The sequence below is a fragment of the Mercenaria mercenaria genome, chromosome 15 (genome assembly GCF_021730395.1).
Source record: "Mercenaria mercenaria strain notata chromosome 15, MADL_Memer_1, whole genome shotgun sequence".
Lineage (NCBI taxonomy): Eukaryota > Metazoa > Mollusca > Bivalvia > Venerida > Veneridae > Mercenaria > Mercenaria mercenaria.
Genome location: NC_069375.1, coordinates 52,587,061 through 52,613,004, shown reverse-complemented (window position 1 = coordinate 52,613,004; position 25,944 = coordinate 52,587,061). Strand labels below are relative to the sequence as shown.

Sequence of the window (25,944 nt, the reverse complement as noted above, 5' to 3'; positions counted from 1 at the left end):
TCGTTTGTAATGTCTCTCTTGCGATGGAGGTCTCGGATGCAACACAGGACTTACTTTTTGGGAGGCGTATATCTGTTCTTTTTGATGGAGCTGCTGATTTATCTCATACGAGTAAAATTAAATGTAAAAATGTTCAAACAATTTACCGTAAAATCAAAGTTCCGTCTAATGTTGCTCTCATGGTGAAAAGGACATTATTTTTCTATAAAAAATCTTCTTTCATACAATGACAAGGATGTTGCTACAAAGACTGGATATCAGTATAACTCGCCACAGAGGTAAGAGCAAAATGCGTTTTAACAAATTGTTTGCGGCGTGAAATTAAAATAAAACTTCATTTGGTTGAAAAGAACATTCAATTCCATATTAATTAATGATTACAGCATAAATGGAGTTTCATCAATTGCTCACGATACCACATGTTCTACCTATCGTCTGCTTCAACAAGAATTTCGCGCTTAATATTCTTCCAAATAAATGGAAAAAAACTGCGCCGTTCTCCTTCAATGATATTTTGATAAAAATGAAATACATATAAACTAGTCTATAGTGATAAATCATTAAGTTTCAAATGATTCTGCTCTTGGCACCAACACATTCATCGATTTATTTTGACTCTTAACCATACATTGAAATGAATTAGGTTTGAAAAAAAAGGATTTAAATTGTAGGAAATTAGACATAAAGTAGCTAGAAAACGTAGGTATGTAAACTTTTCTAGTGCCCCTACCTCCCGATCCCCAGGTTCCGTTGATCATTGCTCCGGCTATAAGTGCATGTCCAAGTACGAAATGACGATGGGAGGGATGCGAATATTAATTCGGGATCCGAATGTTTCACGAATGAAAAATGCAGTCCTTGTTAATGTACTATATCTAATAAATCTTTTGAAGATTATCAAAGTTTCTTTACTGGCGTGTCTGAATCATGAAACGACCATGAAAGGATATCAAATTATGTTAACCTGACATCCATTCCTTGTAATAGTGGTAAAACCTTTGTTGGGGTTAACCAGTATGGTATCATCTACATTTAAGCAAGATGAACATTTACAGTGAAATAAAGGTCTACAGTAGAAATTATTAAATGAATTACAGTTGTGAAATACTTACTAAGCTGTAGGACTAGGAGTACCAACATCTGCATTAAGCAAATATAAAACATTTATTTTGACCGTATCCCAGAGTTTCAGATATGCATTTGCAACAGAAGTGTTTTATCACTCACTGCACTTGCTAATAAATTTCATTAAAAAGTGGAACGTCTTAACTGAACGACTGAAACGTCGAGGTCTGATAATTCTTCAAACATGTCCTCGTAAGTAGGAGACCGAAAAAGATGCAATCTAAATTTGCCAAATGATTTGTAACAGTTTTTATGAAGGGGAGGAGGTGGATTATGTGGTGTTTAAGAAAAAAAATCAACCTTGCTATGGTCCTGTATTTTCTTCTGAAATACAAATCTACAAAAATACAGTTTACTAATATATGCGCAAACATTGGCACTAACCTCAAACCCTGGCCTGATCTGTTTTATTGCTTTTTTCGATATTTGATAGAATTAAGCCCAGCTCTAGCTGAGAAAAGTCGAGACTGAGCTTTAATGTAATTTTAGGTCGTAAGTTATATATCAGTTTTTAACTAACGATTGGCAACTTTTACAACATCTTGGTTTTAACACTGTAATTACATGTACATGTGAGAGGTAGACATAGTGTAGTATCGTACAATCTTGAACAATACAGTGTATGTAATGTAGCAGTGGTAAGTGTATATTGTACAAGACGCTGTCTTCAGGCAATCTTTTGAATTTCACATCATTTCATTTACAGTATTAGGCTGACGTCTGTTTCTATTATTCGAACGGAGTTATCAGGTGCTTTTTATTCCTATTTTATTTCACAAATTCAATGACACTGCAACTTATACCCGTATTACCAAGTAATGAGAGCCACACAACTAAAAAGGCATAAAACTTACTTTGCGGCATTCACTACGCTTCATACATTTTAAAATCTTTTTTTTCCACAGTATTGTATATATTGTTTCGTTTAGCGTGTTTAGATTACGATGCAAGTGTAACTTAATGAGTAACTTATTTGACTGCAAAACTTGATTTAGTATTATATTTGGTAAATCGTTTGAAGATTATTAAAATTTCCTTCCGATACTTGCGTGTCTGAATCATTAAATAATATCTTAATATGTCAGCCTGACATAGCCTTCAGTGCTATACTTAGATTTTAATTTTATCTACAGTCAAACTTGCTTGAGAGACCACAACCTTCAATGACTCAGATAATAATCCTACCTTGCATTCATCCATACATCTGTATGTCACAGCTTAGTGAAAAGTCATTTCAATGTAATGTTAATTTTCATGGTAAATATTGAATAGTTTTTCTTATTTTTATATATGATATATGATAGGGTTCGAATAACATTATATCTAAATTTCAGATTAAATAGTCGATCTGAATTTATTTTATTAGACTTACAACATTTTCTGATATCATACAATATGCATGTATCTTACAACTTTCCGTCATTGAGAGAAGTTATTCCCGCAATAATTATCAATAGCTTGATAGGTAGGACTATCTGCAGGAGCGGCTACATGGAAATTAAAAAACATTAAAACAACATGCTCAAAATGATCAATTCAAGATTTTTTTGGTCTTGCATATTATATATAAGCAACAAACATGAATTTTTCAATTGCTTTTCATAATTTAAAATTTGGGTACTATCTCTATAATATGAGACCATTTGCATTAAGATATCTGAAATGCGCGCACCGACTGAAGTATGATACTGAAATATCTCACAAATACCGTCACATAATTATAACGTCGTGTCGTGTTTTTACGCTGTTGTCATATAACATACCTACTCGAAAATGAAAACTGAAGACATATTTGTCACACACCATATAGCTCCCTTCGGATATAGCTTCCCGAGGAGCTGTATTCGGCACACGTTTTCGTATATAGCTCCTTGGGACAGCGGAGCTGTATACGACAAACCCGAATATGACTCCTTATACATGGAAAAATTAAAATACTATAACAGTACTGTTCGGGTAATAAAAAACATGAATATTTGGCAGAGTGTCATTTTGATATACGATTTTCCACACCACTTGGGAGACAGGTGGGGATTTATAAATTTTATTTCTCGTGGCATTCATACGTATGAGCTAGAGAGCGAGAGTGCGTAGGTACACAGTCCACAAAACGGATATAGTTAGACCAAAAATCGCCAACCTGTACAAGAAAATAATAACTGGCAATTTAAGTTAGAAACATGGGTTTAAAATTTTGTATCTGGTCTAGCAAATATGACCTCGGGTCCAAATAGATACTTCATCATACTGTGACAGGCACTGATCTTCTGTACTACGTGACAGAATTATCAAATTTGGAACAAATGTTAATTAGGTGTACCTGAAGATTTTAGTTTTTTTTGTCGGACTTGACGAAATAAGGTAGTTGCCCCAAAGTTCCAAGACTGTCCAGAAATGTTGACAGGCAAATAGTGGTTTAGTACTAGTTATGACCCTTGCATCAGAATTATTAATTAAGGCATCATGTTTGAAATATTTGACACTATCTGGTCTTTAGAAATGCGGCATAACGAAATGTCCTAATAAATAAGCCACGTGGTCCATGTTGCATAAAAACCCCGAGGAGCTATTAATATACGGAACAAAGCTACAGGTGTTCCGTTTATAGCTCCAGTTTAAGCAAGGGAGCTATATACGGAGAATATAGCTCCGCAGGAACTATATACGAAAAGGTGCCCCGAATATAGCTCCCTGAGGAGCTATATCAGAAGGGAGCTATATCCTTTCGGCTACCATAGCAGACTAATACGTACCATAAAAACGGGGATCGCTATTACCGCTATCATACACCGACTGACTACCGCAGACGCCTAAAACGTACCATCAAAACGAGGGTCCAGATTACCGACATCGTACAGCGTAGGACTACCGGAATTTTTTAATTTTTCTTTGTATCTGGGGGAAATTTGAATGTTTTTTATTTATTGCAGAATTTGATCTGAAGTGAAAACTTTCATTTATGTTATTAACTAAACGGTATTGAATCAGTTAAACTAGTAAGTTAAATCATTCATATGACATACTGAATAATATTACGCAACAAATTACAGGTCTCCATAAAATTTAAAAACAAAAGCAAACGTCTCGTGCGCAATATTGTTCTAAAATCATTGTTATCGCAATTTGTTGATAAGAAAATCCTTTTCAGACAATTAAGGGATCATTACTCTCCAAAAATACCCATTAGTTTTGATGGTTGCTCGTCGCGGTAATTACCGAACTCAGTTTTTAAAACTTAATTAATTACTCATTTCTACGCTACGGTATTTAAAGCTATTTTACTACGTCTGCATTATGCGGCTCCGGCATTCTAGAAGTCTGAAAACCACGGGTCTGCCACTGATGCGTTTTGTAGACTTTTCACCAGTTACTTTCACTGTGGCACTACGGTAGTTCTGAACTTTTTTCCATGAAATCCAAAAGTTCACTGTGGTAATCAGAGATAGTGTACATTTATACACTACGGCAGTAATATTTTAAATTGTGGGGCCTCCGTGGCCGAGTGGTTAGAGTCGTTGACTTCAAACCATTTGCCCCTTATCGATGTGGGTTCGAAACCTCATTTGGGGCGTAGAATTCTTCACGTGAGGAAGCCATCCAGCTGGCTTACGGAAAGTCGGTGGTTCTACCCAGGTGCCCGCTCGTGATGAAATATGCACGGAGGGGCACCTGGGGTCTTCCTCCACCATTAAAAGCTGGAAAGTCGCCATATGACCTAAAATTGTGTCGGTGCGACAATAAACCCAACAAAATAAATAAATATTTTAAATTGTTATTGCACATGGAACATACATATATACACTGTGGTAATTCTCTACAGAACGCTTCATCGTTTTTACGCCGCAACGGTAATACATATGCACACATCGCTTCTTCCAATTGCATACTAGACGTGGGTAAATTTATCCACTATGGAAATATTGTACTTATTCACATTTAAAACTCAAACTTTAGGTAAGAATGCATTTGAATTATCCCAAAGTACACAATGGTAATTTTGACTTTGAGCTCCATGCATTATGCATTATTTGCATGGATACTCTGGAATGCTTTATAAATGGTACAGTATTCAGTATTTTACATGTGCCTTTGTATACTCATTATATTAATTTATAGTCCGGGTCCGTAATGTAGGAGATACATTCGTGCACTTGTAATCTCTGAATCCTCTCACTGACGGAGGGACGGAGGGTCGCAGGTTCGAGTTGTGCTACCGACTAGGATTTTTTTATGTGAGAAAGTAGGCAGTTGCTTACGGACTTTGGCGTCTAGTACTGGTCTTTCCCAGGAACGATGGTTAGTTGAAATGGCTGCCTGATATAACTGGAATAATGTTGAACATGGCCGTAGATTCAAACAAAAACAGACTCTAAAATGATCTGTTTCCAAAACCATACATGAATGTGCTTTCGGTGAAATGAGATCTTACAATTCTTCATTATATTGTTAAACAATTGATACCTTAATTGGGACTCTAAAGAAAAGTATCAACGTAATACAGCTCGCAACTGGGATACGCTCTAATTTAGATATAATGCTATTAATAAATTCAGTTATTTTAAAATGTGTTTGAAAGTCAGTAAGGCATGACAATCTAAGAAAAAGACACTTTTAGCTACTATTATAAGTTTTACCACGAAGTGTCATTCGACATTTTTGAGTTTTGTTTTGGCACTTGCATCATATACACAACAAAAACAGATTATGAATATAAATAAATTTAAATGAACCTTAATAACGTATAGTTGACGCGCTTACATGGTCCGATCCGCTGACATAACTGGTAGGTGACTAAAAGTAAAATGCAACAAAACATTTTCATAACAGAAAATAATAAGGTAAACTAATAAAATTAACAACTGAATGAAAACACTACAGTACAGACAATATCCTATGAACGGGTATGAGTAAGAAGAATCATATATCAAATGCTACACAACCTGAACAACGTATTTTGGACTAAATTTCATGATAGACAGTCTACCTATAGTCCGATCCGGAAAAACGGGTAGGTGACTAAAAGTAAAACATTAAAAGCAAACAAAAACATTTGACAGAAAATAAAAAACAAATATATTTAAACGGAAGCAGGTTGTAAAAGCTATAACAGATGAGGATCATTCATTACTTACAAATCATCGCAAAAGGTAACATAGAGCATATGTAATGTTACACAAAAAGTTCACTGAAAGTCATGAAATAATTCCTGTTTTTTTTCTTGAATTTGTACTGTAGTCCGATTATAATAAACTGAGTAAGAATGAAACAATTTTGTTAACAACTAACGACAATAACCTTTAATCTATATATACATGTATTTTTTAATAGCCGTCTAATGGCAAGGGGGTGGGGGAGGTAGGGTAATTAGCATTGTTAATGACGCATAGAAAGATGAAATGTCAAAAATTCACACTAATAAACATGTCATCGGTAGAACTGCTTAATAAGTTAGTTATGTGTCTATATTTAATGTGCCAAGTTGTATGGCTATTATTTCTACACAATATTACAATGTATCAAAATACACAAGAAGCCAAACTTTATGAAACATGTTTTTCTTGAATTTCAAAACTTTAACTCTAAACACCTTTTCCGTTGAGACATCTCATATTAGAAAAGTATATTGCATGTGAAAATTAATTATCAAAGGATGAATCAATTAAACTTCTCTCATTCGTACTAAAAACACAACGTACATATACACACGACACATAGTAAAATGTGTACACCATGTAATGTTGTCACTAATCTTAGACACTGTCTGTTTTTTTCTCCAGATTTTGCTTAGTGTCCGCTAGTCAGACAGTCATTTCTTCTTCGTCGATTTCCAAAATAATTTTGTTTGCATTTTACGGGGTGTTTCTATTTTATAATTGTACCTTCGTGGGTGATTTTTTTTTGCAACCGTTATGTAGCTAAATTGAAGGAAGGGATTTCTTATTAAAATTTAGTAACAATAAGCAATAATAAAACATATCAAATTACAACATTTAGTGATTTGCAATGGTTGTATATATTAAAATCGATTTTCTGGAGTTTCCAATTTTTCTCTTGTTGCCATAAGTTTTACGGACGTTTTCGGGTTGGAGGTCTGTATGGACTTTTTCTTTAGTTAGCCAATCCCAGTTCTGGACGCATGTTACAAAAGAAAGCATTCCCTGAAAGTATTATATAAAAGATCACGGGGATTAACCCTGAAAATAGATTTTTAATATTTTTATGTAAGCAAGACATTTTGATTTTCAACTACAATTATTGCACAACTTCTCTGGAACTGGATTTTGTACTTAAGGGCTGAATTTCTCGAAACATTTTATCCAATACTAAGAAGATTAACCTGTTAAGAGCAGTCGAATATATAATGCAATAACAGACTTTTCCTCTTCTGACAAAATATTTCGAGAAATTTCACCCAGAGCGATAATTTGAGTACATTTTTGGATTTGAGCGACTTGTTGACTCAGACCGAATTTATATACATGGAGTAAAAGAAAGTACGTTCACGTAACATAGCAATGACTCAATAATACCATGAAATCTTTAAAACTACTCATTAGATAAATATAACTTTTTAATAAGAAGAGTATTGTTATACCTGTGTAAATTATCTTTACACTGCTAACAACCAAATGATGACGTTGGTGTTCGGAGACCACCGGCGGTCTTTAGTTTTTTCATACTGCAAAACTGACAAGCATTTGTTTGCCCTGACATTGAAATACTTTCATGAGTCTGCAAACTCTCGGTCAATGGTATCAACTACCTGCGTCTGTTTGGGTTTCATAATTCATGAACGGTAACCTTCCATACTGTAGCTACCATGTTTCCATCTTTGATTTGACGTGTCATAATGCTGTCCTTTGTTCATTGTACTAACCGAAACCAGGAATTATAATGTATTACATTATTCCTGCCGAAACATCCTTATGTCGGACTAATTTCTGTCATTTCAAATCATATGGCAAGAATGTTCGCCCTTATTAAAAGACCCATAAAGATGGGTTGATCTGGCAAGGAACGCCTGTGCCAAAGGGATGTGTCTAGAAGCATTATACGGTTCAACCAGATGTTCAACAACTTTCCTCGTTAATTCTACTTCTTTTTTTTCCCCTCTAATATAAACTTTAAACTTCCAAATATATGCAGAAACTGCATCTGCTAAAACGATTATTTTAAAGCCTCTCTTTAATACATACTATGAACTAAATGTTTATCTATTTATCTTTTTATACTGCTTCACTCCTCTTTAGGAGTATTACGTGCAGCTGCGCGCCTGTACACGAATTTTAAAAGTAGAATGGACAGAAAAATAAAAGTAATACTCGATGTGTATTGCAAGCATGAATACAGTTGATAGTGTTAAAAGCAAGAAAGACTTACAGATAAAAGCAGTTTAAAGACACAGGTCTATCCTGTTAAGCATTGTGTGCAAGTTTGGTTACACCCTGCCTAACTGGTTCAGGGTTGGGGCTTGCACAAGTTGTACTGGAAGGGAATTCCAAAACACTATGGTGCCTGGAAAAAAGAGTACTTATAGTAATTACAGGGAGTGAGGATCTAGGTATAGGAGTGGGGATGCATATGTCTTGTTAGACGGGATTGGGGAGGGGGAGGGGCTGACATAGGGAGGAAGTGGTACAGCAACCAAACCACTCTGCAAATAATTACCACAGTAGACGTTTGCAGGAAGAACGAATTTCAATGTAGTACCGCAGTGTAGTTTTACCCGTCCTGTTACTAAGAACTATAGTAGACTTTTGTGAGAAACTTGAATTTTAAGGCAGTGCTATAGTGTAGTTATACATATTAAATGAAATTAAGTGCACTTCCACAGTGCTGAGAAAGTTACCCTGCGAAAGGATTATACTAGTAGTCAAAACTTATCCTGTAGGCATTATTTATTCCCCCGATTACCACAGTAGTTTAAAGCAGGGCATGCGAAACCAAAGAGAGTGCCACAGCGTATTAATACATATTCACACAAAATAGCATGTACTGCCGCAGTGATGCAGTGGCCGTTTAAATTTGTGACTTTTAATAAATAACATTAACTGTTTGTTTTATCTGCATATAAATACCATAGTAGACTATTGCAGGAAACAAGAAACTATAAGTTGTGCCACAGTGTAGTTATACCAATAACCACACAGTGGACATAACTACCATAGCGTAGCAACCGTTTTACATAAAAATTACCGCAGCATAAAAATGTAGTATATTTTTGTTAATTCCTTCTATTTTCATTTGTGAAAATATACAATTTTTACCCAAATACTGCATTATACGCTATGGAAATGAGCACCCCCAATTTTCTGGTACGTATTATTTGTCTGCGGTAGCCCGTCTGCAAAACAGTAGCGGTAATGGAGAACCCCAAAAATATAGTCTGCATTTGGCGTCTCAGGTAGTGCGTCGGTGTACAATAGCGGTAGTCGAAAGGATATCTGATGTGACACATATTACTAAACCTAGATTAGAAACTACCGGAAATCCTGTTAATTCATACAGCTGAGGCAAACTGAAAGACGGAGACAAAAGATAATAAAAAAAAACACTACCGAGGCAAATGAGGCAGAAAAATGACCGAGGCAAGTGCCTCGATTGCCTCAATAGTCGCTACGGCAATATATGGCACAGTTTTCGCACAACCTATGCGCCCGTTAGTTTATATTCCAGCTTACACTGTCGCTCAGTTGGTTCATGTTCTTGCGAAAGAAGTTTTATGTTATGCATACCTAAATAAAACGTGGCGCTTTTCTGACTGAATGTTGATATATTTTCTAAATTGATTCATTTTGACATTACAACAGAATGAAGTCTTACAATCATGAGGTTTTGTTCTTAACACGCCTTTGAACATATAATTGCTAAAAAGTCACGATTATAGATCTACGTACAGCATTTCAAAACTTCGTTATAAGATTTCTCTCAAAAATATATGGTCACTTAAAAGTTAAGAACTTATATCAGATACACTTATTAATTGTTCGTAAGTATGGAGTCTTCCCGTTTATACTTTTTTTTTATATAAATGTGTGACATTTTAGATTTTGATTAACTTATAAGTATAACTTTATGACAATATTTACATTTGATCTTTTAGATCTGACATGTGATACGCACTATTTATCCAAGTGCTGAATTTCAAAAATGTAATATTATTTTAAGAAGATTGACAAAATATATTATATACTAAGTACATTAATTTTGTATTACATTTCTGTATTGTATTTGTATATGCATAAACTGTGTTGCTTCTTTAAATTTTCGTTTCACGTCAGCCATGCTAAAAAGTTTATACTGAACATATATACATTTACTCAACTGAAGATGTAAGAACCAGGCAAACATGACCCTATGAGTTTAAATTAGCGTTTTAGAGTGGCAATAATCTCAAATACGTTGGCTATTTCAAAACTCTTACTTTTCTGTAGCTATATTATTAATAACTAAAATGTACGCGAATCTTTTTAACGTCATTTATTTTTTCCGAAATCGGTATCTTAAAAGTAACAAAAACATGTTTGAAATGCAGAAAAACGCACGAAATGGCACCCTCGAAAACAAAAAAATCCAGGGGAGCATGCCCCCGGGCCCCCTACCAAATGCCTCCCTATTTTTTACCTCTGGCTACGGGTCTGGTGATACTTCTGTTTATAAACCCATCATGACGCAAATACAGTTAGCAATCATACTTATGTTCGCCTTTTTAATGTGTAAAAATATCCTAAAATAGTGCTGCTTTACGTGCTAAAATAAAAAGAAAATGGCGTAAGGATTTCTGGTAGAAATCATTTCTTATTCTGTTTATTTTCGATCGCGGACATAGGTTTACGGCACTACATTCAGGTAAAAGATGCGAAAGCCTGATTTGGAATTTCCCGCATCCGGTCAGCACGATATGGACAGCATGTTGCCCATCTTGTCCAATAAAAGCAATTTGCAGGAGGCAATATAAAAGTGACATCTACCCTTAATCAGTAAGTGTGTTTTACATTAAACAGTGCGCTAAATGTCATAGTCTCTTTTTTCGTCATGCAATGTTGTGTCAATACTATTACGAATATCATAAAGTATGAAAGTAATAATTTACCTTTTACATTTATCGTGAATGTACAAGACGCATAATTTCCACTTTTGTCTTTAGCATGGTACTTTATTGTTGTAGCGCCCTCGGAAAATAATTTCCCTGGCGCCTTTCCGATTCTGGTTGGCCTGAAAAAAGAAACCGAAATTCATTGAACTACTTCGAAGCTTTGCAATATTAAATGAGAATTCCTGCAAAACCTTTAAAAACAAAACCTACACAAATAAATAACATATCGGAAATAACATTTTGTTTTCGTTAAAAAATTACTAAGTAAATGATTAATAACGTTGCCTCAATTTATATCACATACATTTAGGCAAAAGAAAACAATGTAATATACAAATGTACTTTATAAAAAAGGTGATCATCATTACTCCGATGTAGTAATTTACAATCCAATCTGACGATTTGATACAGACATTGTGTCGGAATCATTCGTCCTCTATCTCTGTATTATGTGGGGAAGTTGGCAGGTAGAACAGGTTTGTACTGGTACAGAATCCAGGAGCACTAGTTAACTGCCCGCCGTTACATATTAATAATTATAATGCTGTTGAAAACGGCGTTAACCATCTAACAAACAAAACCATTCTTACGTTATAGGTCCGTCCCGGTTGTCATTTGCTACTATGGAACTTTCATCCCACCCTACTTTAGTGTTTATTTGAAATGGATCAGCGATTTCGTGCCTGTCTGGTGGACATGTTATTGTAGGTTTGGTTGTATCACGCGGTGGACAGCGACGACCCCCGCCGCGACCGCAGCCCATTACCAGAGAACACCAACATGCACAAATTAACAGATGTGTAAGGTACCCCTTCATTGTTATGTAATCTACAATTAAATAAATGGTTAATATTAAAAATGGATTGTCAATTTATCAGACCAGCTTCGCTAAAAACACATTATTGACAACAAGTTGCTGCGATCATCCCGCGAACTAGTTGCTGCGATCATCCCGTAAACTAGTTGCTGCGAACATGCCGCGCACTAGCTGAAAACCATCACTACAGAAATTGTGTACAAAAATGCATGACATTGTACAGAAAGAAATGCAAAAACAAATAAATTAATAGGAATCAGGGATATTAACTTATACACTGAGGTTGTAACAAATTCAAATTGTCAATGTCTGAACTTTTTCATATCATATTTGGAGCATTTTGAGTTTAAATGATAAAATATGTTTGAATTTTAACTGTTAATTGTCATTTCAATAAAGGGATTTATGTTCTTCTGAGAATTAAATCTATGTTATTTTTCAGTGGGTACGCAAAAGCTATAATTTCTGCTTCTGTTACTCTAATCCAGTCCATATAATATAACGTGCCTTGATTAATCAATTTCACGCACGAGCAGTTCACGGGTGTGGTCATTTTGATCAATTTTATATTTCAAACCGGTTCATTCCTTCACAAATAACTAAGCAGGCAAGTCGACACTTCGTGTATAAAAATACCCACCGTCCTCACCCTAACATTTTTTGAAAACAATTCTGCTGCCGTGTTATATATTTTTCAGCGCCAGTACACCAGGTCATGTCACATACTGCCACGCCGGTATACAGTACGTGCCTTTTATGGATAAAGACAATTATTCTTTCCAAGAAGTCAAAAGTTCTCCACCAAGTATATGAAGGCTTCATTATGGATTGTTTAAGATATTGCTCATGCATATGAAAGTGTTTCATCTACGAAATTCAGCGGGTTTTTTTTTTTTTCAGTTTATTTAAGTATTCATCTGAACATTTAATTTGTCTAAAAGTTACGACCTGTATCATGTTCAATTTTCATTTAATACCAGAAAAACGAATGTTATAGATCAAGGAAGTCGGGGGATGGAGACACCTTTCTGTTTGCAGCATTTGGATATCACTACCACCCCTCCCCCTCCAAATTAAAATAAATAACTAAAAGATGAGTGTAAAAAAGATATATAAATAGGAGTTAGGGGTTAGGCAGCCGGCTTGCAGTTTCCCGACTTCCCTTTGAAATAGTCCTGTTAACAAAATGAAATAGATTCAGCGAAAATTTTAAGGTTGTGCAATAAAAGAAACTGTTTGTTTTTATTCAGTAAAGAAAATATTTTATTTTGTAGAATATAATAATTATGTTGTATCAAGTAAACACGCGGGCAGCAGCGGACTTTTATTTTGCTGCAAAATATCATCTTCTTAAGAGCAAAAATATTATTTTAAAGACTTAAGTTTTAATTGTTAGTCGCGACTTTTGTTCCCATCGTGACTAATATATTGCTGCATAAACATGGCAAAAATATGGTATCTATTTGGCACTTTTATTCTAATTATATATTCTCTTGCACTTGCACTGGATTCATATTTTTGTTTCCTTTAAATCCATTATCATGATGTTGAGAATTCGTTGAGCATCTTGGCCTCGGAGTTTCGGCAGCTGGATTTGCTAGCACAATTTGCAATTTTGCATTCTCCTTCCATTGTCTAGTACATGTGTGCTTATCATAAATTTAGAGCTTCAGCATCATAGCGTTGCCTATTTTGTTTCTATGCATTTTGGCTAGAAATCTTTCATTTCATGCTTCATTGCATAATACTTTTAACTCATACAATATGCCATGATATTTCATTAATTTTCTGTAATGATATTATAATAATAAAAGTCACGGCCTTATCCCATTCAATCAGCATTTGTTATTTATTGTCAATAGTCAGAAGCGACAGGCCGCTCTTACTGATATATGGTTAAAATCTAGGTCAGTTCTCATCATGCTTAAAACAACATGTCTCTCAGAGTGCGGGCGAGTCTGTCGCTTCTTATATTCATGTCCTACTGATAAAATAACAGTGTCTGAGTGCATGTATTCGTTTCATCCCAATGGTTTTTTTTACACTACTTATAAGTTACATGCCGCGATCTTTGGTCTTTCTGCGAATATCCCGAGAACTAGTATCAAATCAATCGCGGCATGATCGCGGTAGCAGCGAATGTCCCGCGAATACTTCCTGCGAATAGGTATGTTCGCGGCATGTTCGCAGCATGTTCGCAGCTTTTTGACCATTTCATAAGGGCTGTTACACATATGTTAAATGGACTCCATGATCCCACAGGACCAGAAAATATATTACTTTTGGATACCATTAAATATTGAATATTGAATACATCAAAAGCATCAAGAATGGCTTACATGTACTATTATTCGAATATGTATGCCTCCTTCGAAGAAGGAGGATTATATTGTTTTGCAGATGTCGGTGTCAGTATGAAGGCCAATTTGATTCCGGATTATATCTCAAAAACGCTTGAGCTTAGGATCATGACCCCTACTGATTTTGAGGTCAGTAGGTTTAAATTCAAGGTAACAGTGTCCCGGAACAGTCAAACCGTTTCCGGATGATAACTCAAAGCCCCTTCGGCTTTGGATCATGAAAGCTGATAGAGAGAAGGGTCATGACTAGCTAATGGCCCCTATTGATTTTAAGGTAAGAAGGTTAAAGGTCAAGGTCACAGTGAACCACAGCAGTTAAACGGTTTCCGGATTGAAACTCAAGAACACTTGAGCCTAGATCATGAGTGTTGATAAGGAGATTAATTTTGACCAGGAGATGCCGCCTACTGATTTGATATCAATAAGTCAAAGGTCTAGGTCACAGTGACCAGGAACGGTTAAACCGTTTCCAGACGATAACTTGAGAACGTTTGCGTCTAGGATCATGAAACTTTTTCGAAGGTTGATTATAATCAGCACATGATCCCTATTGATTTTGAGGTCAGTAGGTCAAGTTTAAGGATACAGTGATCCGGAACAGTTGAAAGGTTTCCGGATGATAATTCAAGAAGGGTTGGAAGTTGATAGAGAGGTCTGTCATGACCAGCAGATGATCTCTAATGATTTTTATGTCAGAAGGCCAAAGGTCAATGTCACATTGACCCGGAACAGTTAAACTGTTTCCTGACAATAACTTGAGAACGCTTGGGTCTAGGATCACGAAACATGATAGGGAGGTTGATCATGACCAGCAGATGACTCATATTGATTTTGAGGTCAATAGATTAAACCAGAACAGTAGAAATTATGTGTGCTGTGACCAGATGAGTTCTGTTCCTTGTTCAATTACGGAATGCATCAATGGAAGGGGGCATTTCGCGTTCTACGAGCTCTTGTTTATATCTTAAAATAAGTATTATTTTATGACATCCTTAATTCAATTCAATAATATATTTGATTCTATTTTATGGTACAAAATGAATCAGTAAATCATTTACATAACCGATTTTATTTCATTATAATGTTTAAAAATATAATATTATATATATATAATATATTTTTCCTTACGAAACGGTAAAAAAAACTGCAAACATGCTGCGAACATACCTATTCGCAGGAAGTATTCGCGGGATATTCGCTGCTACCCGCGATCATGCCGCGATTGATTTGATACTAGTTCGCGGGATATTCGCAGGCAGACCAATGATCGCGGCATGTTCGCGAGAAGAACTTTGAAGATTATAACCTCTTGGTAAACTGTTAATGAAGGGATTTGATAAGAGCAGGTAACTGTAGATGAATTAATTTGTAACATTGTCTGTAAGGTCACAGTATGAGTCTGTCAAGTTAATTACAACCAGATACGTATTTTAGATATGTTTAGAGGGAAATCTGTCTCGTATGCAAGGATCTGTTACGTCTCCAACAATGTCTGCTAACTAAATCAAAGTACTGAAAGTACAGAAAGGCTGGCTACCACAAAACACTGAATGAAAACTGTATGGGAAAGATGTTTGCAAAATCTTAGATATTATGGGTTTTCCATATTAAACTAAGGCGAGCATAGGGTATTGTTGTGATCTTGATTAACTTGTGCATCCAAGTTAAAGTTCAATCGAGAAACCTGGTTTATCGGACGCAAACATGGGTCCAAGAGAGTAAACTATAGTTTAAGCCCGTTATACTGTGTGTTCGCTCGAAAATTTATGTTAGCATTAGATAATCATAGTTTTTCGACAAAGAATGTAATTGTTGGATAATTTGATTGCCGAGAACCATTGTATACGGACGTGAACCCATGAACTTGCAGGGTTGTCAATAAGAACCGGCCGCCGGCTGAAATGGACGGTTCAAATGGCATTTGGGCTGGTTCAAATTCGAAAAACAAAAGCCGGGCCTAAAAACCTTAACCTGCCGACCATAGTATTTTTAAGGTTTTTTTTCACGATTCTGTCACGAAAATATAATTTGTATAAAGAACTCTCCACCCAGTCTAAAAATCGATATTACCTGCGGTAGTTTCCGTTCATAATTAACATACAGCATGTCATCACGGGCGATGTTAATTGAATCTTAATTGTCGAGGTGTATTTCATACACTGCCACGTGCCTGTCAATCGTTGACTTGAGTTTAAACACGCGATAAACCAATGACAGCTTTGGATGTAGAACGCGTGACGTATTTTATCGGCAAAACTATTTAAGCTCCGCCTTTACAAATGATGATATACGTACGTCATAACTGATGAAATCCAAGCTAACATCAAAGCGATGAAAATCATGTTTCACAGACTGAATTAATATTAGAGATATACATGAAAAAATATTCATCAGTTATCGTAGTGTCAAAGTTATATTTTGTAGCAAAAACTTCTGAAGAAAGAGTGATGAGACATCCCCGATAATTTCCAAGAATTTTGAAATCATGAGTGATGGTCCCGATTTAAAAGAAAAGACAACAAAAAACAAAACAAAGAAATTATCCACAAGCACCTTTATATTTAATAATCCAACACCGCTTATTAGATATGGCTCAAATCTGAGTTTGTCTACAAGCAAAAATAGTAGTTGCTGTAGGAAAATTCAAAAACTTGCCATATATGTCGCTTATAACTAATCTGTAAACAACAATTTTTGGATATTTTCACACCTATTTACCCCTGTGGAGTGCTTTTTATAACAAAGCCAGGTGTTGATTTTAATGTGTGACAACTGAGACAGGTATTTTTAAAAATTTCTATAAAAAAATCATTAATCACAATCAAATTAAGATCAGAAAATATATTCGCTTTTACCTTTTTCTGTAAGTTTTTGAAATCGAAAGTACAGTAGTTGTCGCGGTATCAGCTGGCCGATTTTTGATAAATATTTCTCTTAAATCATTTCAATAAGAGGAAATGTCAAGGTAATTTTTTTTTATAAGATACTGTCAAGTGCTGTTAAACTGTCTTTGCACCATCATAATTTGTCAAACATATCCTTCAAAGTGGAGCTTTGGTCAATGTCTACGAAAGTGTAACAGAATCTGGACATACAATTTTGGATATCTGGATTTTGATCAATAAAAAATCAAGGCTAGGGGTTTTGGCTACGGATAGGTGGGGGTGAGAATCAAACAGTTAATTTTCTATGCCTAAACTTGTATTATTTCTAACTCTGTACATTTTGTTTTGATGGTTCTAACAGTGACATTTTTTGTCATGCCAGATTGTAAAAATTCATCTGGGGAATCTTGTTCCCCACAAAAGAAATATGAGTACAGGTTTAATCCTGAGCAGTAGAATTTTGAATTTAGATATATAGTAGTGCAATAACTATTTGATTTTGCAAAGAAGTACAACAAAGAGTTGAAGTGTGGTGACAAGTTAGATATTCACATTTCAAGACATGAAAAATGCATTCATGAACATGTAAACTCACTTTTATTATTATCTCCAAATTTACCAGGTGAGTTCATAAAAATGTGAAAATAAGGGTATATTGTATTTAAAAATGCAGTGGAAAAGATGTTCTTAAATGCTTTCAAAATGCCCCAGAATGCAGGAAATGAAGCGCTGAATTTCAAAATTTTCCAGGCGAGCATGCCCCCGGACCCCCCTAGCTGGCCGCCTACTTTTCCATTTGAGCCTGTTCAACAAATACTTATTGACAACCCTGAACTTGGGTTTACGAGCGTAAACCATAGTTTATGAACGTGAACGTAGGTTTAAGTTCGAAAAACTTGGTTTCTCGAACAAAACTATGATTTTTGGTCATTATCCTATGTTCACCAGCGTTAACCTATGTTTACGGTTGTAAACCCATGTTCACGGTCGTAAATCTAAGTTCTCGATTGTTAACATATGTTCACGTTCGTAAGCTATGGTTTACACCCGAGAACCCTGGTTTACTCCCGTAAACATAGGTTCACGCTCGTGAACTAAAAATAACGGCCGAAATTCAAAGTTCAATTGAAAAACCTGGTTGAAACCTGGGTTCACGGGCGTGTTTTCGCCCGAAAATATTGGTAAGTATTAGAAAAACCTGCTTTTACGTTCGAAAACCCTTGTTTATCTGTAATTGTTAATTCTACTTTTTTACCGTAAACCTGGGTTAATGTTATAATTGGACAATTGGCGTGTCATAACCGTTTATATATGTTTCTTACGAAGCGATAATAAACATTGAGGGACATAATATCAGATAAAATATAAAGGTAACAAACACAACATCTATAATTCCATATGCAATCCCCCACCCAACACACACATTATGTGTGAATGTATGAACATTGATCAAATGGGGCGATTTTCTTGTCGGTATGAGGGAAATTTTGGGCTCGAACCCCGCTATAAACCGGACTGTTAATGATTATTGTCTAGTCATGTTGCTTCCTTAATACGATGGTTAGGAAAACTGACGTATCCGTAATAATGTTGTTTTTTTTTTTTTTGAAGAGTATTCAATTCCTACCATGAGATTACTTTAACTATTTTTTCAGGAGGGCGTAGGTTCGAACCCTACTAGGACCAGACTTTGTTATTTTTCTTTTTCGAGTAAGATAAACCGTTGTTTTTTTAAAAACATATTATCATTGATCTGACGTACAAAAGCGGAAATGTTTTATTTGATTAGCCATTTCTTAGTCATTTCTTGCTGTTTCAAATGAATTTGACCTGAAGGGTGAATGTTTAGACATCGTTGAAAAATACTTAATTACATTTGTAAAAGTTCTTGATTTTGCATTTATTTTTACAAAGTTTTGAATAAATGTATATAGGTAGGTTTTACTTCTGCCCTATGGTTCTTTATGAATGCATAGAACAAGGTCATAATTTTCAAACGTTGGAGCTTAATTTCTTTCCGATTAAATCCTTTTACTCGAGGCTCCCCAGAAAAATTGTTATCGCCAATTTTATTTTGTGTTTTATAATTGTTACGCAATATTTTGAGGTTTCATTTAGAAAAATATTTGGTAAAATGAATTCTCTGTGATCGTTTTGCACAATGGCTATCACTTTGAAATTTGTCTCTGTTTCAGCTGGAGGAAAAAAGACATAACTTATACAAAATTAACAAATAAAAAACAAACAAACAACAACGACACGGTAAAAGTCATTTAAAGATGAATCACAGTGCGAAATATGTTAACTTCAGAACTGTATCAAGTTAGTGCAATTGTTAAACATTACCAATACGGGTCCACTTTTTAATATAACCTGAAAAAAGTTGAAAACGTGTGTTTAAACAAAACTCGCTACATCTACACCCCCACCCTTAAAGCAAATTGGTGACAAAGCGCTTTTTACATTATATCTTTCAGTATTCGTCAGAATGTTTAAAACGAATTTAGTATAAGAATAGCCTAAAAACAGGTATAATGTGGTCATTTGTTTCTTATCACGCAGCGGTTACGTCCCTTAGTACCTATTTTGTTTGTTTGTTTGTTTTGGATTTAACGCCGTTTTTCAACAGTATTTCAGTCATGTAACGGCGGGCAGTTAACCTAACCAGTGTTCCTGGATTCTGTACCAGTACAAACCTGTTCTCCGCAAGGATCTGCTAACTTCCCCACATGAATCAGAGGTGGAGGACTAATGATTTCAGACACAATGTCGTTTATCAAATAGTCACGGAGAACATACGCCCCGCCCGAGGATCGAACTCACGACCCCGCGATCCGTAGACAGACGCTCTACCTACTGAGCTAAGCGGGCGGGCTCCCTTAGTACCTATAGCAAATGATCTGAAAGAATAGTTTCTAAAAACTTAAGCCCTAAATATAAGACCTGACATAACTCTTATCACTATAAGTTCATTTTAATTGATATTTCATATTTCTTTTTTTCCACGTTATGTCAGGGCGTCGAATAATGCGCAGTATAATTCATATCGACAATTGTTTCTCGGAACCAACGTTTGTTTACTTAGCTCCTTATAGACCGAGGTCATAATTTATAACGAAGCGGTTAACGTTGAGTTAGTTCCATTCATACGAACATTTCATTCATGGAGGCGAATTAATTTACCATCATTATGTAATATTTTCTAATGTTATCTTTCAAATATTTACCGTTAGAAAAATAAAACATTATCACAACATGTTTGTGCAAGTAGATCTATTGAAACAGGTATGTTTAACACTCTTTATACAACTCTATGGCAAAACTGATTAACGTGGCGGACTATTTGAATTGCGCATGAAATTATATTTTGTGTTATCAGTCTCAGCACCTGTTGAACTTTACAGAAACTCGATATATGGTTATAATAGTCTGGCGAATATCGCCAGCCTAAAAATAGCACAGGTCTCAATGTGCGGACAAACAATCGGTGCTTTTCCTGTACATTAGCATCAGTAAATCACAGAATTTGCATTTATTTCCTTATGTATTTTCAAGTTGATGCATATCAAACGAATGTGTTTCTCATCTTTTTCAATTTGTATATACTAGTAGTCTAGATATATACTGAACAGTTCTTCCAATGCCAAGAAATTCTTAAAAATGTTGACAGTGCCGTTTTGAACTTTTTAAATCCATGTCAGAAATAACACATCGAATTGTCATCAGTATATGAAAGGATGATGTTGTTCTACTATTTTTTAAAAATTCCAGTTACGGTCATTCATCAATATAATTATGTCTAGATCTATTTGCTATTTATCTCATTCGCAAGTGTTCAAAATGTAACTATATGCTATCTCATAATCACATCCTAGTTATACTATTTTCGAAATGTCATGAACAATATGTATAACTGAAAGTCAGCAATATTCATAACTTAGATCTAGTTCTTCGTTTTTAAAACAATTAACATCTCTGTTAAATGCATCCGTGCAATGATATGTTACAAATGACATCTTAGTGTGACATGTAGATATTCAGTGACTTTTAGCAATGATATTTACATGTGATCTGATAAAACATGGTGCTAATTTAATGAAACACCATGTAGTTCTACCTACGTCCTGTCATATATTGTTTTCAGTAGGAAGTATTTAATAGACCACGCTTTCAAGCACCTCATTGAGGCTCAGCGCGGTGTTGTGTGAACCAAATGTATAAAAAAGAAGTACATGTATTAATGATTGTGCTGATATATGCTTTAAAAGTCATGAATCAAAATTATAATCTTGTACTAATTACTTTTTCGACCGCAGGTGTTTCGAATCCGAAAATATTGTATTTTTGTGATAAAGACTTTAAGCCAGTCCTTCTGATGCTATACTTTATTGATGTAATTTGTAGAATATTGAGTAATTTGTATGCAATGTACATTTTACTGTACTTTTTAAAAGATTTTTGATTTGAACACATCTTTTGAATGGCCCCGGTCTAACAAAATGCTCAAATAATATGTCTATATATTTCCTACGTTCATTTCAATATATATGCTTATTGATTCCTTTATTTAGCAGGTTTTTAAAGGAAATTATGCAGGCAACGTGAAATTTTTCGTATTTTACTTTTTTAATTTTCTTCGAAGTTTACTCAATGGTTAATGTAAAAATTTAGTATACATGCGTTATATATATATATACAACCCTCCCTTGTCCACAAATTGCGCGTTGCATTATGGTATATCTGCGGTGTGTTCTATTTATAGAATACGAGAGAGCGCTAACAGTTAAAATTCAAGTATATTTCATTAAAGTTCAAATTGCACCACAAAGGATATGGAAAAGCTCAGACACTCACAATTTGAATTTGTTGCACCATCGGTGCTCAACTTTATTCAATAAATTTATATCCCTGATTCCTATTAATTTATTTGTTTTTTTCACTTTTTCTGTGCACAATTTCTGGCCAGGTTTTGCTTAGTAGTCATAGTTTTCAGCTAGTTCGCGGGATGTTCGCAGCTACTATAGTTCGCGGGATGATCGCAGCAACTTGTTCGCGGGAAGCTCACAGCTACTTGTTCGCGGGAAGTTCGCGGCAACTTGTTCACGGCAAAACTAATTTGCGTGTGAAAAGAACACCAAACGAACTTGCCGCGAACATTATATCAATTGCTCGCGGCATGTTCGCCTGATATTCGCGGCATGATCGCAACAAGTGTTCGCGGCAAACTATAATATTTCCGTAAGGGTTAGTATTTATATACTATTTTTGATGTCATTTGTTCATTTCTGATATCCATAAATGAATTTAGAATATCACATAATGAATCTGTGATATTCATATATGAATTTATGAAATCACAAAATATTGAATAACTAGTAAAACGGTATCCCATAAAAAGTATATTCAGTAAATACGAAAACCCCACCTGACTTTCGTAAGTACAATTTTGGGTGTTGTATTCCGCCGTTTATTTCCTCTTGTATTTCTTCTTCAAACGATTTGGTACCTTGCCAGGCAGACATAAAAGATATTATAAAAAAAATTATTTCTGATGACGTCAGTGAAACTAGTTTGTCATTTTTGGAAACCCAAATACCAGAAATACCACTAGTTTATTCTCAAGGACAGAATCAATACTCCTGTACAGCGTATATAGTTACATATCATAAATTCAGTATAAATATACTTAACCATTCATTGTGCAATAAAATTATCCGGGTTTTATCTTCCGGGTAGCTTAAGAACTCCCGCCGCCAAATGGTCTTTAATGAATTAAAACTGTTACATATATTGTTGAAAAACGTTGAATTCTTTGACTGAGTATTTTTATACTCAACGGGTAACCCCATTATATAAGTACATTCAAGCCTTCCCATTTCTATGTCGCCCATTACTTATCATCAGCTAAAATCATGGCGCGGGAACAGACGTTGTTTATTTATGAAAGCACCATAGTTTTACTAATATCGTGTTGCAAAAACTGTTTATTTACGATATATGGTATTATATAAATACTCCACTCCGGAAGGGGTGATATGAAAACTAGGTCCTAATGTGTGCTGCAGCCATTGGGAATAAAGACTAGGATACCTTACATGCTTTACTTACTCCGTATTACCGGTGCCAGTGAAGACAGATCACTGCATGAATGACAGACACCAAATTTTGCTGACAATTCATTGTTTCATTGATTTCTCAGTTTTTACATTCTTATATATGAATTTGAAAAGTCAGACTATCATTTCTTTAAACCGTTTCTGCCAATTAAAGCAGCAATTTGCCATGAAAACAAATAAATGTTAGAATGAAGGTTACGTTCCATGTCTTTTTTTTTATAAGAATCCGGCGTGCAATCATCTAATCATTAAATACTTGTATATTTTGAGATATGTAATGCATTATGTCGCAGTTATATGCGAATCTCACGGCAAAGATACTTCCGGTTATAAAATATGTTAGTTATCGTAACATAATCAATTTTTTATTGTAAAATGAAGGCCGCCTTTAATTAAACTTTTATCGCATGGAAATTTCCATATCATTAAATGTTGTCATTTTTGGAAACCCTGATTTGCCAAACCCGGAATTACACTAAAATGTTCGTGACTATGTGTTATACATAGATTTCAATATAAACTCTAGTAATTGGATTTTTTTACAAAATGTATTTTACTTCCGGGACTTAGCTTTGCTTTGACTTTTTATACAATACTGCATTTCGTTTTTTTCTTCAAATTGCGTATTCAGTTTTACTTATTACATACCTTGATAAAAATAGCAGCAAACAAGAGAGCCAAGATGACACTAGGTTGTTCACCTGAGTAACACACCATAACAGTGTAAACATGTTTTACCTAGTAATTTCATGGTGAAAAATATTTTGACCAATCTTCATTAAGATTAGACCAAAAATGTGGCCTCTGGAGTGTAAATAAGCATTTTCTTTGATCTGACCTAGTGACCTTGTTTCTGACCCAACATGACCCAGATAAGATCTCGTCCAAGATCTTTTGAAAAAAACAAAACATTCTTATAAAGTTTCGGAAAGATTGGGGGGGGGGGGGGGGGGGGGGGGGAGTGGCCTCATGGAGTGTAAACAAGCTTTTCCTTTGATTTGGCCTAGTGACCTAGTTTTTTTTACCCCACATGACCAAAACTCGAAACCATCCAAGACTTTATGATAAAAACATTCTGACCAAGTTTCATGTACATCAAATGAAAAATGCAGTCTTTATTGCCTATACAAGGTTTTTTCTTTGATTTGAGTTGGTGACCTAGTTTATATACCAGATAACCCAGATTCGAAAATGACCTAGCTTTTATCATTAAAATCATTCTGATTTAATTTAATGAATATCAAGTAAAAAAAAATGCAGCCCTGGAAAAAAATCAAGCACAGCCATGGCGGTATGAAACATTTAAGCGGATTGGAAAAATGGCGTTGATATTGTGTCGGTATTGACTGTTGTTTATCAAATGAAGGTTTTAGAAAGTGTTCTCTACATGATTTCTTAATGATTTTTTGTGAAATGTGCTGCCTGAATTGAAAAATTAAAAGACTACGGTACAAGGTTATAAGGTTACAGTACCCCACCCACCCGTTTTTACACGAACAGTCAATTCCAGAAAGTTTTATTAACTTGAAGCTGAAAACTGGGAAAGAAAAAGATAAAAGTATCCCCGGGCAACCTGACATAAACTATGATAAGTTTAGAGATGAAATAAAAGGCTTATTGCATTCATTTAAAGAGAATATGGAAAAATGGAAAAAAGATGAAACAAAATTGAAAATAAATTCACCAGTGTATTTGATGAGGTAAAGAAGGAGATCAGTCTCATCAGGGGAGATTTAGCTTCCACAAAGAGAGAAATGGCAGAAATCAAATCTAAGGTAAATGAGATAGAAAGCTGTGTATCATTTCAAGATGAAAAGTTGGATGAGATGGCAGAAAATCAGAACTCAAAAATTGGCAAAGGTAGATTGGAGCTGGATGAGATGAAGATACAGACGCTGTTACTCGAAAAAAAAAAACAACATGAAAGGAAGTATAATCTCCTTTTTTATGGATTTCAAGAACAAGATAATAAAAATCTGCAAGAGGTAATGAAGACATTCTTCAAAGATCAACTTCAATTAAAGAAAGAAAGAGCAGACATGATGCTATTCAGCAACTGTCATAGAGTGCCCTCAGATGTTGATGGACCAAAGCCAGTCATAATAAGATTTGTGTCCTATGAGGATAGAGACCTTGTTTATTCTAAGCTTTTAAGTCCAGTTTTAATGGATAAAAGAAAGAGAATTCTTACAGACTTACCATCTAAAATGAAGAGGATCAGGTCAAACCTAGCGAGAGTAGCATACAAGATTAGGCATGAGGAGAAACTCAAGACTAGAATAGTAGAAATAGGAATAAATGTGTTCCTAGAAGTTAGAAAATTAAAGACAGATCCATGGGAGAGATAAGATGTATAGAAAGTGTACATGTATGTACATGTATGAGAGAGACTAACTATATATATAATTAGTGTAAGCCTATATAATTATACTAAATACTTTATAAAGAAATACAGTGATAAATATATTCAAAAGTATTCAAATTGAATAATCAGGTTATTAGATTTTCTATTTCAAATATTCTCAAATACTGTATTTGTTTACCT

At 34.9% G+C, this 25,944-nt stretch overlaps 1 protein-coding gene across 2 annotated transcripts in view; it reads right to left on the bottom strand.

Moving 5' to 3' along the window:
* Positions 1-25,944, bottom strand: part of LOC123554705 (sushi, von Willebrand factor type A, EGF and pentraxin domain-containing protein 1-like) — a 74,113-nt gene that overhangs the window by 28,479 nt on the left and 19,690 nt on the right. The window contains exons 2-4 of one of the 2 annotated variants that reach the window (XM_053525265.1): positions 22,709-22,789; positions 11,812-12,049; positions 11,219-11,340 (exon numbers count right to left, since the gene is read on the bottom strand). In XM_053525265.1, coding sequence (XP_053381240.1) covers positions 11,219-11,340; positions 11,812-12,038 — 349 coding nt within the window. In that variant the 5' untranslated portion in view covers positions 12,039-12,049; positions 22,709-22,789. The remainder of the gene's footprint in view (positions 1-11,218; positions 11,341-11,811; positions 12,050-22,708; positions 22,790-25,944) is intronic. The other variant, XM_053525264.1, reaches the window with a different exon arrangement.